This window comes from Saimiri boliviensis, chromosome 12 (genome assembly GCF_048565385.1).
Source record: "Saimiri boliviensis isolate mSaiBol1 chromosome 12, mSaiBol1.pri, whole genome shotgun sequence".
NCBI lineage: Eukaryota > Metazoa > Chordata > Mammalia > Primates > Cebidae > Saimiri > Saimiri boliviensis.
Genome location: NC_133460.1, coordinates 880103 through 899830, shown reverse-complemented (window position 1 = coordinate 899830; position 19728 = coordinate 880103). Strand labels below are relative to the sequence as shown.

General features: G+C 54.4%; 1 protein-coding gene across 8 annotated transcripts in view; it reads left to right on the top strand.

Moving 5' to 3' along the window:
• Positions 1 to 19728, top strand: part of ABCC6 (ATP binding cassette subfamily C member 6) — a 115546-nt gene that overhangs the window by 77552 nt on the left and 18266 nt on the right. For all 8 annotated transcript variants that reach the window (XM_039478381.2, XM_074381609.1, XM_074381610.1 and 5 more), the window contains 4 exons: positions 10692 to 10899; positions 14509 to 14819; positions 17524 to 17723; positions 19107 to 19233. In XM_039478381.2, the coding sequence (XP_039334315.2) occupies positions 10692 to 10899; positions 14509 to 14819; positions 17524 to 17723; positions 19107 to 19233 (846 nt within the window). The remainder of the gene's footprint in view (positions 1 to 10691; positions 10900 to 14508; positions 14820 to 17523; positions 17724 to 19106; positions 19234 to 19728) is intronic.

The window sequence follows — 19728 nt, the reverse complement described above, 5'->3', positions numbered from 1 at the left end:
AACTGTCCATCCGACCCACCCACCTGTCCATCCCACCCATCCACCTGTCCATCCCACCCATCCACCTTTCCATTCCACCCACCATCTATCCATCCCACTCACCCACCTGTCCATCCCATCTACTCACCTGTCCATCTCACCCACCCACCTGTCCATTCCACCCACCCAGCTGTCCATCACGCCCAGCATTTATCCATCCCACCCACCCACCTGTCCATCCCACGCACCATCTATCCATCCCACCAACCCACATGTCCTTCCCACCCACATACCTGTCCATCCTACACCTTCCCTATCCATCCCATGCACTCACATATGCCTCCCACCCCTCCACCTGTTCATCCCACCCATCATCTATCCATCCCACCCACCCACCTGTCCATCCCACCCATCTATCCATCCCACCCACCAACCTGTACATCGCACCCACCCATCTATCCATCCCACCCACCAACCTGTACATCGCACCCACCCACCTATCCATCCCACCCACCATCTATCCATCCCACCCATCCACCTATCCATCCCACCCATCCACCTATCCATCCCACCCATCCACCTATCCATCCCACCCATCCACCTATCCATCCCACCCACCCATCCATCCTACCCACCCACCTTCCATCCCACCCACCATCTATCCATCCCACCCACCCACCTGTCCATCTCACCATCTATCCATCCCACCCACCCACCTGTCCATCCCACCCACCACCAATCTGTCCCACCCACCATCCGTCCCACCCACCCACCAGTCCTTCCCACCCATCAATCCATCCCACCCACCCCCCTGTCCATCCCACCCACATACCTATCCATCCCACACACCAGTCTATCCCACCCACCATCTATCCATCCCACCCACTCGTCCATCCCATCCACCCACCTGTCCATCCCACCCACCCAACTGTCCATCCCACCCTACCATCTATCCATCCCACCCACCCACCTGTCCATCCCACCCACCGAGCTGTCCATCTCACCCACTCACCTGTCCATCCCACCCTCGCACCTGTCCATCCCACCCACAAACCTGTCCATCCTACCCTCCATCTATCCATCTTACCCACTCACCTGTCCATCCCACCCACCCACCTGTACATCCCCACCCACCCACTTGTCCATCCCACTCACCCTCTATCCATCGTATCCTCAACCCGTCCATCCCACCCATCATCTATCCATCCCCCCACCCACTTGTCCATCCCACCCACCATCTATCCCTCCCACCCACCCGCCTGTCCATCCCAGCCCCCATCTATCTATCCCACCCACCCACCTGTCCATTCCACCCAGCATCTATCCCTCCCAGCCACCCACCTGTCCATCCCACCCACCCGTCCTTCCCACCCACCATCCATCCAACCCACCCACCTGTCCATCCCAATCACCCACCTGTCCATACCAGCCACCATCTATCCATCCCACCCACCCACCTGTCCATCCCACCCACCCACCTGTCCATCCCATGCACTCACCTATGCATCGCAACCATCCACCTGTCCATCCCTCCCACCATCTATCCATCTCACCCACCCCGCTGTCCATCACACCCACCATCTATTCCACCCATCCACTTGTTCTTCCCACCCACCCACCTGTCCATCCCACTCACCCACCTGTCCATCCCACCCACCATCTGTCCATCCCACACACCCACTTGTCCATCCCACCCACACTCTGTCCCTCCCACCCACTCACCTGTCCATCCCGCCCACCCACCTGTCCATCCTGCCCACTATCCATCCGACCCACCCACCGTTCCATCCCAACCACCCACTGATCCATCTCACCCACCTACCTGTCCATCCCACCCACCATCTATCCATCCCACCCACCCACCTCTCCATCCCAGCCACCATCTATTCATCCCAACCACGCACCCACCTGTCCATCCCACCCACCTATGGGTCCATCTCACCCACCCACCTGTTCATCCCACCCACCATCTATCCATCCCACCCACCCACCTGTCCATCCCACCCACCCACCTGTCCATCCCCACCACCCAACTGTCCATCCCACCCACCCTCTGTCTATCCCATCCACCACCTGTCCATCCCACCCATCTATTCATCCTACCCACCCACCTGTCCTTACCACCCACTGTCTATCCATCCCACCCACCCACCTGTCCATCCCACCCACCCACCTGTCCATCCCGCCCACTCTGTATCCTTCCCACCCACTCACCTATGCATCCCACCCATCCACCTGTCCATTCTACCCACCATGTATCCATCCCACCCACCCACCTGTCCATCCTACCCACCCACCTATCCCTCCCACCCATTCAGCTGTCCATCCCACCCACCATCTGTCCATCCCACCCACCCACCTGTCCATCCCACCTACCATCTATCCATCCCACCCACCCACCTGTCCATCCCAACCACTCACCTGTCCATCCCCGCCCACTCGTCTATCCCACCCACCCATCTGTCCATCCTACCCACACTCTTTCCATCCCACCCACTCACCTATGCATCCCACCCATCCACTTGTCATTCCCACCCCTCATCTATACATACCACCCACCTACCTGTCCATCCCACACACCATCTATCCATCCCACCCACACACATGTCCATCCTACCCACCATCTATCCATCCCACCCACCCACCTGTCCATCCCACCCACTCTCTATTCATCCCACCCGCTCATCCATCCCACCCACTCACCTGTCCATCCCCCCACCCACCTGTCCATCCCACACAGCATCTATCTATCCCACCCAGTGACCAGTCCATCCCACCCACCCACCAATACATCCCACACACACACCTGTCCATCTCACCCACCCACCTCTCCATCCCACCCATCATGTATCCATCCCACCCACCATGTATCCATCCCACCCCCCCACCTGTCTATCTCATCCACCATCTATCCATCCCACCCATCCAACTATCCATCCCACCCACCCACGTATCCATCCCACCCACCCATTTTCCATCCCACCCACCATCCATCCCACCCACCGACCTGTCAATCCCAGCCACACAGCTGTCCATCTCAGCCACCCACCTGTCCATCCCACTCACACTCCAGTCCATCCCACTCACCATCTACCGATCCCACTCACCCCTCCATCCCTTCCACCCACCTGTCCATCCCACCCACCCACCTCTCAATCTCACCCACCCACCTCTCAATCTCACCCACCCACCTGTCCGTCCCACACACCCACCTGTCCATTCCACCCACCATCTAGCCATCCCACCCACCCACCTGTCTATCCCACCCACTTGTCCATCCCCACCACCCACCTGTCCATCCCACCCACCCTCTGTCCATCCAATCCCCCTCCTGTCCATCCCACCCACCCTCTATCCATCCCACTCACCCACCTGTCCATCCTACCCACCATCTATCACTCCCACCCACCCACCTGTCCATCCCAGCCCCCATCTATCCATCCCACCCACCCACTTGTTCATTCCACCCACCATCTATCCCTCACAACCACCCACCTGTCCATCCCACCTACCCACCTGTTCTTCCCACCCACCGTCTATCCATCCCACTCACCCACCTGTCGATTTCACCCACCCGCCTGTCCATCCCTTCCACCATCTATCGATCCCACCCACCCACTTCTATCTCACCCACCCACCTGTCCATCCCAGCCACTCACCTATGCATCCCACCCATCCACCTGTTCATCCCCCCACCATCTATTCATCTCACCCACCCACCTGTCCATCCCACCCACCATCTATCCATTCCACCCACCCAGCTGTTCTTCCCACCCACTCACCTATCCATCCCACCCACTTGTCCATCCCAACCACCATCTCTCCATCCCACACACCCACTTATCCATCCCACCCACCCACCTGTCTGTCGCGCCCACCCACCTGTCCATCCCGCCCACCATCTATCCATCCCACCCACCATCTCTCATCACACCAACCCACATGTCCATCCCACCCACTCACCTGTCCATCCCATCCACTCACCTGTCCATCCCACCCACCTGTCTATCCCACCCAACCACCTGTCCATCCCACCCACTCTTGATCCAACCCAGTCACCTATACATCCCACCCATCCACCTGTCATTGTCACCCATCATCTATCCATCCCACCCACCCTCCTGTCCATCCCTCTGACCATATATCCATCCCGCCCACCCACTTGTCCATCCCACCCACCATGTATCCATCCCACCCACCAACCTGTTCATCCTATTCACCATCTATCCATCTCACGCAACCACCTGTCCATCCCACCCCCCCACCTGTCCATCCCACCCACCATCTATCCATCCCACACATCCACCTGTCCATTCTACCCACCATCTATCCATCCCACTCACCCACCTATCTATCCCATCCACCCACCTATCGATTTCACCCACCCACCTATCCATACCACCACTCATCTGTTGATCCCACCCACTCACTTGTGCATCTCACCCACCCACCTGTCTATCCCACCCACCATCTATCCCACCCCCCAACCTGTCCATCCCACCCACCCACCTGTCCATCCCACCATCATCTATCCATCCCACGCACCCACCTGTCCATCCCACGCACCCACCTGTCCATCCCACACACCCACCTGTCCATCCCACCCACCTACCTGTCCATCCCACCCACTATCAATACCACCCAGCCACCTTTCAATCCCACCTACCATCTATCCATCCCACCCACCCACCTATCCATCCCACCCAGCATCTATCCATTCCACCCACCCACCTGTCCATGCCACCCATCTATCCATCCCACCCATTCACCTGTCAAACCCACCCACCATCTATCCATCCCACCCACCCACCTGTCCATCCCACCCACTCACCTGTCCATCCCACCCACCCACTTGTCCATCCCAACGACCGTCTATCCATCCCCCACATCGAACTGTCCATCCCACCCACCAATCTCTCCATCCCACCCACCCACCTTTTCATCACACCCACCCACCTGTCCATCCCATCCACTCATCTGTTTATACCACCCACGCGTCTATTCCAGCCACCCACCTGTCCATCACACCCACTCTCGATCCATTAAACCCACTCACCTATTCATCCCACCCATCCACCTGTCATTCTCACCCATCATCTATCTATCCCACCGATCGACCTGTCCATCCCACTCAACATCTATCCATCCCACCCACCCACCTGTCCATCCTATGCACCATCGATCCCACCCACCAACCTGTCCATCCCATCCACTCACTTACCCATCCCACCCACCCACCTGTCCATCCTACCCACCTACCTGTCCATCCCACCCACCATTTATCCATCCCACCCACCTACCTATCCATCTCATCCACCCACCTATCCTTTTCACCCAACCACCTGTCCATCCCACCCACCCACCTGTCTATCCCATCCACTCACCTGTCCATCTCACCAACACAACTGTCCATCCTGCCCACCCACCTGTCCACCCTGCCCACCATCTATCCGACTCACCCACATATCCATCCCACCCACCCTGTATCCATCCCACCAACCCACCTGTCCATCCCACCCACCTGTCCATCCCACCCACCATCTATCCATTCTACCAACCCACATGTCCATTCCACCAGCACACCTGTCCATCTAACATACTCTCTATACATTCCACCCACTCACCTATGCATCCCACACATCCACCTGTCCATCCCACCCTCCATCTATCCATACCACCCACCCACCTGTCCATTCCACCCACCATCTATCCATCCTACCCACCCACCTGTCCATCCCACCCACCATCTATCCATCTATCCATCCCACCCAACCACCTATCAATCCCACCCACCCACCTATCCATTCCATCCACTCACCTGTCCATCTCACCCACCCACCTGTCCATCCCGCCCACTCACCTATCCATCCCACCCACCATCTATCCGTTCCATCCACCCACCTGTCCATCCCACCCACACTCTATCCATAACACCCACCAAACTGTCCATCCCACCCACTCAACTCTCCATCCCACCCACCCAACTATCCATCCCACCCACCATGTATGCATTCCTCCCACCCACCTGTCCATCCCACCCACTCACCTGTCCATCTCATTCACTCACCTGTCCATCCCACCCACCCATCTGTCTATCCCACCCAACCCTGTCCATCCCACCCACTCTCTATCCAACCCACTCACCTATGCATCCCACCTATCCACCTGTCATTGCCACCCATCATCTATCCATCCCACCCACCCACCTGTCCATCCCACCCACCATCTATCCATCCTACCCACCCACTTGTCCATCCCACCCACCATCTATCCATCTCACTCACCCACCTGTGCATCCCATTCACCATCTATCCATCTCACACAACCACCTGCTCATCCCACCCACCCACATGTCCGTCACACCCACCATCTATCCATCCCACCCATCCACGTGTCCATTCCACCCATCTATCCATCTCACCCACCCACCTATCCATCCCATCCACCCACCTATCGATTTCACCCACCCACCTGTCCATACCACCACTGACCTGTCGATCCCACCCACTCACCTGTGCATCCCACCCACCCACCTGTCTATCCCACCCACCATCTATCCATCCCACCCACCCACTTGTCCATCCCACCCACCCTCCTGTCCATCCCACCCACCATTTATCCATCCCACCCACCTGTCCATCCCACCCACTATCAATCCCACCCACCCACCTGTCCATGCCACCCACGTATCCATCCCACACACCATATATCCATCCCACGCACCAAACTGTCCATCCCACCCACCCACCTATCCATCCCACCCACCATCTATCCATTCCACCCACCCACCTGTCCGTGCCACCCACTATCTATCCATCCCACCCATTCACCTGTCCAACCCTCCCCTCATCTATCCATCCCACCCACCCACCTGTCCATCCCACCCACCCACCTATCCATCCCACCCACCTACCTGTCCATCCCACCCACCCACATGTCCATCCCACCCACCCATCCTTCCCACCCACCCACCTTTCCATCCCACCCACTCTCTATCTATCCCACCCACTCTCCTATGCATCCCACCCACCTGCCAGTCGTTACCGCCTATCATCTTTCGTCCTACCCACCCACCTGTCCATCCCACCCACCATCTATTTATCTGACTCACCCACCTGTCCATCCCACCGAATATCTATCTATCCCACCCACCCACCTGTCCATCCCGCCCACCCACCTGTCCATCCCGCCCACCCACCTGTCCATCCCACCATCAGTCCCACCCTCCCACCTGTCCATCCCACCCGTCCATCCCACCCACCATCTATCCATCCCACCCACCCACCTGTCCATCCCACACACCATATATCCATCCCAGGCACCAAGCTGTCCATTCCACCTACCCACCTATCCATCCCACCCACCATCTATCCATTCCACCCACCCACCTGTCCATCCCACCCACTATCTATCCATCCCACCCATTCACCTGTCCAACCCTCCCCTCATCTATCCATACCACCAACCCCCATGTCCATCCCACCCACCCATCCTTCCCACCCACCCCCCTTTCCATCCCACCCACTATCTATCCCAACCACTCTCCTATGCATCCCACCCACCTGCCAGTCGTTACCACCTATCATCTTTCGTCCTACCTACCCACCTGTCCATCCCACCCACCATCTATTTATCCGACTCACCCACCTGTCCATCCCACTGAACATCTATCCATCCCATCCACCATCTATCCATCCCACCCACCCACCTGTCCATCCCGCCCACCCACCTGTCCATCCCGCCCACACACCTGTCCATCCCACCCACCATCTGTCAATCCCACCCACCCAGCTGTCCTTCCCACCCACCCACCTGTCCATCCCACCCACCATCTATCCATCCCTCCCACCCACCCACCTGTCCTTCCCACCCACCCACCCACCAGTCCATCCCACCCACCATCTATCCATCCCACCCACTCACCTGTCCATCCTACCCAACATCTATCTGTTCCACCCACCCACATGTCCATCCCACCCACCCATGTTTCCATCCCACCCACTTACCTATGCATCCCACCCATCCACCTGTCCATTTCACCCACCGTATATCCATCCCACCCGACCACTTGTCCATCCCAACCACCATCTATCCATTCCACCCACCCACCTCTCCATCCCACCCACCATCCATCCCACCCACCCACCTGTCCATTCCATGCACTCACCTGTGCATCCTGCCCACCCACATGTCCATCCAGCACACCCACCTGTCCATCCCACCCACCCTCTATCCGTCCTATCCACCACCTGTCCATCCCACCCACCATCTATCCATCCCACCCACCCACCTGTGCATCTTACCCACCATCTATTCCTCCCACCCACCCACTTGTCCATCCCACCCACCATCTATCCATCCCACCCACCCACCTGTCCATCCCACCCACCTATCCATCCATCCCACCCACCCACCTGTCCATCCCATCCACCCACGTGTCCATCCCTCCCACTATCTATCCATCCCACCCACCCACATGTCCATCCCACCCACCTACCTGTCCATTCCATCCACTTTCTTTCCATCCCACGGACTCAGCTATGCCTGCCATCCATCCACCTGTCCATCCCCTCCACCATCTATCCATCCCACCCACCCACCTGTCCATCCCACCCACCATCTATCCATTCCACCCACCCACCTGTTCTTCCCACTCACTCACCTGTCCATCCCCCCCACTATCTATCTATCCCACCCACCTACCTGTCCATCCCACCCACCATCTATCCATCCCACCCACCCACCTGTCCATCCCACCCACCATCTATCCCTCCCACCTACTCACCTGTCCATCCCACCCACCCACTTGTCCATCCCACCCACCATCTTTCATCCCACCCATGCATCTGTCCATCCCACCCACCGTCTATCCATCCCACACACCCACCTGTCCATCCCACCCACCATCTATCCATCCCACCCACCCTCCTGTCCATCCCGCCCACCCTCCTGTCTATCCCACCCACCCACCTGTCCATCCCACCCACCCTCTATCCATCTCACCCACCACCTCTCCATCCCACCTACCATCTATCCATCCCACCCACCCACCTGTCCATCCCACCCACCATCTATCCCTCCCACCCACTCACCTGTCCATCCCACCCACCCACTTGTCCATCCCACCCACCATCTTTCATCCCACCCATGCATCTGTCCATCCCACCCACCATCTATCCATCCCATCCACCCATCTATCCATCCCATCCACTCACCTGTCCATCCCACCCACCCACCTGTCCGTCCTACCCACCATCTATCCATCCCACCCACCCACCTTCCATCCCACCCACCATCTATCATCCCACCCTCTCACCTGTCCATCCCACCCACCCACCTATCCATCTCACCTACCATCTGTCATCCCACCCACCATGTATCATCCCACCCACTCATCTATCCATCCCACCCACCCACCTATGCATCCCACCCACCATCTATCATCCCACCCACTCACCTATCCATCCCACCTATCCATCCCACCCACCGTCTATCGTCCCATCCACTCACCTATCCATCCCACCCACCATCTGTCATCCCACCCACCATCTATCATCCCACCCACCATCATCCCACCCACCTACCTATCCATCCCACCCACCCTCTTTCCATCCCACCCACCCACCTATCCATCCCACCCACTCACCCATCCATCATACCCACCCACCATCTATCATCCCACCCACCCACCTATCCATCCCCCCACCCACCTATCCATCCCCCCACCCACCTATCCATCCCACCCACTCTCTATCCATCCTGCCCACTCATCTATCCATCCCACCCACCATCTATCATCCCACCCACCCACCTATCCCACCCACTCATTTATCCATCCCATCCATTCACCCACCTCCTCCTTTATCCATCTTAACAATTCATATCAACCATTCCCTCACCTATTCATCTGTCTGTTCAGCTGTTCATGCATTCATTGATCGTTCCATCCACACACCTTATTTATCCACACACCTACCTACCTACCCACCCACTCATTTATTCACCCACCCCCTCATTCATCCAGCAAACGTGTGCACAATACCGGCTATGTGCCAAGCTAAGTCTGGTGGAGATTAGATACTAGTCAGGATAGACAGACAGCAAATAATTAGGCTAATAAGCTATATCTGGTAATAATAAGTGCTTTAAAGAAAACAAGAATGGTTCCAGTGGCTCACACCTATAATCCCAGCGCTTTGGGAGGCTGAGGTGGGCTGATCATGAGGTTAGCAGTTTGAGACCAGCCTGGCCAACATAGTGAAACCCCATCTCTTCTAAAACTACTGTACAAGAAAAATTAGCCAGGCGTGTTGGCGGGCACCTGTCATCCCAGCTATTTGGGAGACTCGGGCAGAAGAGTCGCTTGAACCTGGGAGGCGGAGGTTGCAGCGGGCTGAGATCATGCCACTGTACTCCAGCCTGGTGACAGAGCAAAACTCTGTCTCAAAAAAAAAAAAAGAAAGAAAGAAAGAAAAAAATATGAATACTAGCTCATTGGGGATTGTGTAGGAGATGGGGGTCGTAAGGCTAGCTGGGTCCTGTGGGGGAAATGGAGCTCCGGGTGGGAGGCACGGAGGAAGAACCCATGAGGTCTGCCTGGTGGTTCCCTCTGCCCATTGGCGTGTTGTCTGGGAGACTCACCTGGTTTTGCCTCAGCTCACCCCTCCCGCTGTGGGCTCTCTCTGCCTCCCTTTCCCTCCTGTGTGCTACAGGTGAAGGCCGCAGTGCACCTGGCCTACCTTCGGGCCGTGGGCACCCCCCTCTGCCTCTACGCACTTTTCCTCTTCCTCTGCCAGCAAGTGGCCTCCTTCTGCCGGGGCTACTGGCTGAGCCTGTGGGCGGACGACCCCACAGTGGGTGGGCAGCAGACGCAGGCAGCCCTGCGTGGCGGGATCTTCGGGCTCCTCGGCTGTCTCCAAGGTACGCCTCACCTGCCTTCATCCCCTCCTCCAGCTCCACCGAGGGCTGCTCAGGGCTCCTTTGCCCCATCCCTCCCTGGGTCACCTCTGGAACAACTGTGCAAAATGTCCGGGGTCCAAGCAAAGATCTATGTCCTTAAAATGATGCTGGAGAGAACGAGGAGGACAGGGCACATCCCTCCTTTTCTGGAACCTTCAGAACGTCCCCCAGTCCATCCCTGCTAGCGGAAGGCAGCTCCAGGGCCTGCCGGCCGGTGGCTTTCAGTGCCTGTCCCCAAACCTCCAGACCTTCCCTAACAGACGCATCACTGCTGTCGCTCTGTCTTCTCCTTGTTAAAAATGGAAATACTGAAATACTGGTAGATTGACATGCAGTTCCAGGAAATAAGGCAGCCAGCTACCTTGTGCAGTCTGCCCAGTTTCTCCCAGTGGAGATATTTTGCCAAAGGATAGTAAAGTATCACACAAGGCCGGGCACAGTGGCTCACATGTGTCATTCCAGCACTTTGGGAGGCCAAGGCAGGCGGATCACAAGATCAGATCAAGACCATCTTGGCCAACATGGTCAAACCGTGTTTCTATTAAAAGCAAAAACTAGCTGGGTGTGGTGGTAGACACCTGTAATCCCAGCTCCCAGCTACTCGGGAAGCTGAGACAAGAGGATTGCTTGAACCCAGGAGGCAGAGGTTGCAGTGAGCCAACACTGTGCCACTGAAGTCCAGCCTGGTCACAGAGCAAGACGCCATCTCGAAAAACAAAAACAAAAAAAGTATCACACATAAAGAATACTGAAACTCATCAATCTATGGATCTCATTCATTCATTCATTTATTAACAGTCTCATTCTGTCACCCAGGCTGGAGTACAGTGATGAGATCTCTTCTTGCTATAACCTCTGTCTCCCAGTTCAAGAATTCTCCTGCCTCAGCTTCCCGAGTAGCTGGGAGCTGGGATTATACATGTGCACCACCAGGCCTGGTTAATTTTTGTATGTTTAGTAGAGATGGGGTTTCACGATGTTGGCCAGGCTGGTCTCAAACTCCTGACCTTAAATGATCTGCCCGCCTCAGTCTCCCAAAGTGCTGGGACTACAGGCATGAGCCCCCACGCTAGGCCTCATGGGTCTCATTCTGATTTCCCCAGTTTTACTTGCACCTGGGTGTGTGCATGTTTGCTTCTGTGTACTTGTATCTGGTTTGGGCTCTCACCCAAATGTGATTGACATTTGAGATACTTAACAACCCCCTCACCACCTGGTGCTCTCGTGTTGCCCTTTTACAACCACACCCACCTTCCTCCTGCCTCCCCCAGCCCATCCCTAACACCTGGTTCTTCTCCTGTGAGTATGTGGCCTGGCTGAAGGGAGTCACGGGAGTGCACATGTGAGTTTGGCTTATTTATTTATTCACACACACACACTGTGTGGCTTTGTCACCCAGGCTGGAGTGCAGTGGTGCAAACTTGGCTTGCTGCAACCTCCACCTCCTGGGCTCAAGCAATCCTCCTACTTCAGCCTCCCGAGTAGCTGGGACTACATGTACATCCCACCGTGCCCGGCTAATTTTTTTTTTTATAGAGACAGGATTTGGCATGATGCCCAGGGTGGTCTAAAACTCCTGGGCTCAGGCAGTCCTCTGCCTCAGCCTCCCAAAGTGTTGGGATTACAGACATGAGCCACCATGCCCAGCCTGGCTTCATCTTTAAAGGATAGTTGCCTCACTTCTATGTTGATTTGTCCTCATTCACTGGGTGACCTTGGCCACATCACCAAAATGCTGTGAGACTGTACCCTCCTCTATAAAAAGGGGGTGCCAGGCCTGAACTTGAGGACTCTTCTAGTCCTAAGAACCTGGAGACCTGCCCACCACAACTGCGCGTACAGTGGAATGCTCACGGCGAATGGCTACTGAACCGAGAGGAAACGAGGGACTGTCAGAGTCTGCTGAGCCCTGGAATTAACCCAGGTCCTCATGTGGGTGGCAAATGGCCCTTTCAAAATCCTTCCACTGCCATCCCTCATTTGATAGCTAAGGGCAAGGCTTACTCTCCCTTAAAGATGGAAAGACTGGAGCCGAGAGAGAGAAATTGGTTATGATTCTTTTGAATACAAAGAATAAAAAAATTCAGCTCCAGCCCAGACACAGCGGCTCATGTCTGTCATCCCAGCACTTTGGGAGGCCAAGGTGGGCAGATCACTTGAGGTCAGGAATTTGAGACCAACCTGGCCAACATGGTGAAACCCCATCCCTACTAAAAATAGAAAAATTAGCCAGGCGTGGTGGGGGGCACCTGTACTCCCAGCTCCTCGGGAGGCCGAGGCAGGAGAATCGCCTGTGAACCTGGGAGGTGGAGGTTGCGGTGAGCTGAGATGGCATCACTGCACTGCGGCCTGGGTAGCAGAGCGAGACGCCATCTCAGTAAAAGGAAAAATCAGCCCCAATTCAAAGTGATTTAAGCAACAAGAGAATCGATTGGCTCATAGGACGCGTATGTTTAGGGTTCTGGCTTCAGGTACAGCTGGATATAGGAGGCCAAACAAGAAATCACGCCATTTCCGTTCCCTCCCCTGCGACAGCTTCCTGTCCAGCTCAGCTGCTCCCTCTGGTGGCAAGATGATATTCCACAGCTGCAGCTTGGCCACCTCCAGGAACCAAGTACTAGCCAAGTCTCGGGTCTCCCCGTCATTGGCTGGACTTGGTTTTGCGCTCGTCCCTGATCCAGTTTCAGTGGTTTGGATTAGCCATGGGTGAAATTTGCCCCGCTCCAGAGGAGAAGTTAGCCCCACCCCAAGCATACAGATCAGCACTGGGAGGAAGGATGTGCCTTTTTCTCCTAGGGCTACTGCAAAACCAGTCGCCACAAACTTGGGAGCCCAGCATAGCTGAAGTTTGTTCTCTTGCAGTTCTGAGGCCTGAAGTCTAACATCAAGGTGTCATCTGGGTTAATGCCTTATGGAGGTTTTGAGGGAGATCCCCCCGACCCCCACCACCCCAAGCCTTCTCTCCTGGTTTCCAGTGGTCACCGGAAGTCCCCGGCATTCCTTGGCTTGCAGATGTGTCCTCTAATTTATGCCACAATCTTCACATCTCCTGCTCTATGTCTCAGTATCCTCTAGTAGTCTTACACAAATGGCAGTCATTAAATTTAGGAGCCATCCCAAATGAGTTTTGGGGGATACTCTTTAATCCATTACATCAAGAAACAAGCAGAGTCTGGGTGCAGTGGCTCGTGCCTGTCATCTCGGGCCAAGGCAGGCAGATCACTTGATCCCAGGAGTTCGAGACCAGCCTGGACACATAGCAAGATCCCATCTCTACAAAAAATACCCAAAATTAGCCAGTGTGGGGGTATACACCCGTGGTCCCAGCTACTCAGAGGCTGAGGCAGGAGAATAAATTGAGTCCAGGCGATCAAGGCTGCAGTGAGCCATGATCATGCTACTGTGCTTCAATATGGGTGACCGAGTGAGTTCCTGTCAAAAAATACCTAATAGGGTGGTTAAACCATAAGATGTCCGCCATGAGGTAGTGGGGGTGACCCGTGCAAGGCCCCCCGGGGACACTCCTGAGGGTCTGCAGCCTTCATGCTCTTACCTCCTCTCCCTCCCCAGCCATCGGGCTGTTTGCCTCCATGGCTGCGGTGCTCCTAGGTGGGGTCCGGGCATCCAGGTTGCTCTTCCAGAGGCTTCTGTGGGATGTGGTGCGATCTCCCATCGGCTTCTTTGAGAGGACGCCCGTCGGCAACCTTCTGAACCGCTTCTCCAAGGAGACGGACACGGTGGACGTGGACATCCCAGACAAACTCCGGTCCCTGCTGATGTACGCCTTTGGACTCTTGGAGGTCAGCCTGGTGGTGGCAGTGACTACTCCACTGGCCATTGTGGCCATCCTGCCATTGTTTCTCCTCTACGCTGGGTTTCAGGTATGGAGAAGTCAGGGAGGCTTCTGGGACCACCTGAGGTCAACTCAGCCAGTCCCCTGTCTCTGGGGAAGACTCCATATATGAGGTTTCACCCAGCTGGGCATCTAGGGGCTGTTCCTAGAATTCCCAGGGACAGAGACACTACAGTCTTTCTGATGTCTCCACTAGTCTCTGTCTCTCAAAGTTCTTTTTTTAAGAGACAGAGTCCTGCTCTTCTGCCCTGGCTGAAGTGCAGAGGTGATCATAGCTCACTGCAGCCTTGAACTCTTGGGCTTAAGTGATCCTCCTACCTCAGCCTCTCTAGTAGGTGGGACTACAGACACGTGCCACCATGCCTGGCTAATTTTTAAGTTTATTTTTGTAAAGACAGGTGTCACATCACGTTGCCCAGGCTGGTCCCAAATTCCCAGCCTCAAGTGATCCTCCCACCTTGGCCTCCCAAAATTCTGGGATTAGAGGCATGAGCCTCTGTGCCTCATGGCACAGTTAAATCCTAAGGGCCAGAGCTCTTCGTGTGTAATGTTTTTACCCTGCTGCCATTGCCTCCTCTCCAGTTATCTGGAGGCCAAGAAGGCATTGCAAGGTCTCAAAGGCTATTATGCTACAGTCTTTCAGAGACCAGAGACCAACTAAAATTGGCTTAACCAAAAGAACAGGATTTAATGGCTTACATTCCTAGGATGCTTGGGCCCAGCTGTCATCAGGACACAGTGACTCTCTCCATATCTTCACTCAGTGCTTCTTAAGGGTAGGCCCCAGGATCAGCAGTAGTATCACATGGGGACTAGTTAGTGATGTACATTCTTAGGCCCCAGCCCAGGCCTACTGACTCAGATCTCTGTGGGTTGGCCTGTTAATCTAGGTTTTAATTAACCCTCCAAGTAATTCTGATGGACATGAATATTTAGGAGCCATTGGCTTAACCCTGTTTGGTCTAATTTTGCACATGCTCTCTTTCCAAGGCAGGTCTGATGGCCACTAGCCATTATATCATCTCACTTTAGCAATTCAACATGTAAAAAAACATTTCTTCAGCTCAGTAGTCATATATTAATCCCAGGGAACATTCTGATTGGCCCTTTGTGGATCATGTGTCCATCACAGTAACTGAATAAATAGACTCTGATAGACTAGGCTGTGTCACATGACCGCTTCTCTGATCAGGTCCCATATTGACAGTACCCAACCCAGTCCCTTCCCATAGGAAACCAGAAGTAGAATAAAAGAAAACATGGTAGTCAGATAAAAAACCATGGCTGGGGCCAGGGGTGGTAGCTCACACCTGTAAAACCAGCACGTTGGGTCCAGGCACAGTGGCTCATGCCTGTAATCTCAGCACTTTGGGAGACTGAGGTGAGTGGAACATAATGTTAGGAGTTCAAGACCAGCCTGACCAACATGGTGAAACCCCATGTCTACTAAAAATGCAAAAATTAGCTGGGCATGGTGGTGCACACCTATAATCCCAGCCACTCAGGAGACTGAGGCAGGACAATTGGTTGAACCCATGAGATGGAGGTTGCAGTGAGCTGAGATCATGCCACTGCATTAGCCTGGGTGACAGAGTAAGAATCCATTTAAAAAAAAACAAAACAGCACTTTGGGAGGCTGAGGTGAGCAGATCATTTGAGACCAGCTTGGCTAACGTGAAAACCCGTCTCTACTAATAATACAAAATTAGCTGGTGTAGTGGCACATGCCCGTAATTCCAGCTTCTTGGGGGGCTGAGGAAGGAGGATTGCTTGAACTCGGGAGGCAGAGGTCGCAGTGAGCTGGGATTGTGCCACCGCACTCCAGCCTGGGCAACAGAGTGAGACTGAATCTCAAAAGACAAAAAACCAAAAACCCATGGCTGCCACTGTCCCCCCACGGCTGTCCTATGCCTTCTCTAAGTCCACTTGACTCCGATGATGGGCTGTTTCTGTCTCAAGCTTTGGAGTCAAGCAGAGATGGATTTGAATCCAGACTCTGCCACTTAATGTGGAGCTCAGGACAGCTGCTGAATCCCCAGAGCCTCGGATGTTCTCACCATTAACTGATGAATGACAGGAATGCCACACTGCAATGAATGAAACACTGTAAAAAGCCTGGCACACACAGCTTGGGCGTTCAGCAAATTCAGTTCCTCTCTGACTGCCTGTCTGCCAGGTGCACCCAACCTGCAGCTGCAAACCAGATAACAGATTTTCTGTGCATCCCCTGGCATGTAACCCTTGGGTTACATGAGTGAAACTGACTTGGCCAACTGTCTTCATTTCCCCTTGAAGTTTTGGTCTCCCAATGACCAGCCCTAAATGAAGTAGTTGACCTCAGTGCTGGGAAGTGAAACGCTTAAACTAAATTGGTGGTCTCTCAACCCTGGCTGTTCATTAGAATCATCTGGAAGGCTATTTAAACAGCACCAAAGTCAAGGTGACATTGCCAGAGATTCTGATTCAGTCATTCTGGTGTGGGGCATTAGAGGTTTCTGAAGCTCCTCACGTAATTTAAAACAAAAAAACAAAAAACACTGAACTCTGATTCTGTTTAAAAAAAAAAAAAAAAAAGGAAACCCAGAGAGGGCAAGCAACTAGCCCAAGGTCACACAGCAAGGTGGTAACAGAGCCTGGTCTGGAACCCTGTACTTGGGGCTCTGTCTGCTTCTGGAAACTACCTCTCTATGTCTCTGGCTTCTCCTTTCCCCTCTCACATCCTTCCTTCTCAGAGCCTGTATGTGGTGAGCTCATGCCAGCTGAGACGCTTGGAGTCAGCCAGCTACTCGTCTGTCTGCTCCCACATGGCGGAGACATTCCAGGGCAGCACAGTGGTCCGGGCGTTCCGAACCCAGGGCCCCTTTGTGGCTCAGAACAATGCTCGCGTGGATGAAAGCCAGAGGATCAGTTTTCCGCGACTAGTGGCTGACAGGTAGGAAGAGCCAGGGCAGAGAAGATCTTGTAATTCATCCATATCCTCAGAGGGTGAGACCTGAGGTCATATATTTTAGCTAGAGAGGTCACCCAGAGAGCTTGGGACATAGTCAAGGCCAGATCCTACAGGCAGTCTCTCGGTTCTGACTGTGGGCAGATGGAACATGACTGAGAGGTTCCCAACAGCAGGTGAGCAGTAGGTACAGGAAGAAGCTTCGGCTGCCAGGCAACCGGGTCAGCCTCTTTTGCCTTGGTGATGAAGCAGCCGTACCAGCACCCTCAGCTATCTTTAGATACTAAGCAAGAACAACACAAGTTTAAGAACAGATAAACACAGGTTCAAATCCCAGCTCTGCCACTAACCAGCTGGTTGATTTCAGGCAAGTTAGAGAGCCTCTCTGAGCCTCATTTGTCAGACAGGGATCATGCTCATGGAGTGGATGTGAGGATTAAATACAGACACTCATAGATAAGACTTGTAACATGCTTACTGCATGCTTGGCACTGTGCTGAGCAACCTATGTGGATTAATGTATTTAATTCTGCCAACAACTTCACCAGGCAGAAACCGTTTTATGCATGATAAACCCTAGGCACAGAGAGGTTTGGAAACTTGTCCAAGGTCACAAATGCCCAAGAGTCAGGATTTGAATCCAGGCAGTCTGGTACCAGAGTGTGGAGAGAGTTAAGTACACACAAGGTACTCAATAACATGTTAAGTCCTCTTCCCTCTCTGCGAAGGTCCCCAGCCAGCTGGGGCTGTGTCGTAGTCCGTCTTCACACTGCTATAAAGAATTACCTGAAACTGGGTGATTTATAAAGAAAGGAAGGTTTAATTTACAGTTCCACATGGCTGAGGAGGCAGAAGGGGAAGTAAGGCATATCTTACACGGCGGCAGGCAAGAGAAAGCGCAGAGGGGAACTGCCACAGCCTTTTAAATAATCAGATCTCAGAAGAACTCACTCACCATCAGGAGAACCACCTGGGAAAACTGCCCCCATGATCCAATCACCTTCCACCAGCTCCATCCCTTCACACGTGGGTATTATAGTCTGAGCTGAGATTTGGGTGGGGATACAGAGCCAAACCATGGAGGCCAGGGGAATGGCGGGTGGACGTGGCTTGGCAAATTCCAGGAACAGAAAAGCAGCCACACAGGGAAGCTCTATGGAGCACCGCGAGTACCCCATACCCGGAGCTGAGACAGGACCAGTGTCACCTTCCTCCACTCCCTGAGCCAGGATGGGGCCTTGCATGTGGAGGCCATTGCTGGGAGCCCTGTGGGTACTAAGCTGGCACGGTGACCAGTCCTTGTGCCCAGAGAAGCATCTCCCTGCAGATAAGAGTTCCAACTCGCCCTACTGTTGCCTCCCATTGCAGGTGGCTTGCGACCAACGTGGAGCTCCTGGGGAATGGGCTGGTGTTCGCGGCTGCCATGGGTGCTGTGCTGAGCAAAGCCCGCCTCAGCGCTGGCCTCGTGGGCTTCTCTGTCTCTGCTGCCCTCCAGGTACTCCCCATACCCCCAAACTGGGCTTAAGGGGCAGACAGAGGCAGAGACCGTCAGAACCCTGCCTGTGGGACCTTCAAAGACCCCAAGTCCAAACCACTAAGGGGTCTGGAGTCCCTCTGCCAAGGAGGGACACACAGCTCCACAAAAGCCAGACTCAGCCAAGGTGACCTTGAACCTTGGTCAAGAGTCTTTCCTCGTGGAGTCTCAGTGTGCTCCTTCGAAAAATAGGCCAGTAATCCCATCACTTCTGATGTTATAAAGGCTAGTTGAGACAGAGAATATCCTGTGGAGGACATTTCTAGTGCATTGTTACTTTTTTTTTTTTTTTTTTTTTTTTTAAGAGAGTCTCAGTCACTCGGGCAGTGGTGCAGTCTCGGCTCACTGCAACCTCTGCCTCCTGGGCTCAAGCAATTCTCATGCCTCAGCCTCCCAAGTTGCTGGGATTACAGGCATAAGGCACTACACTTGGCTATTTTTTAGTATTTCTAGGCA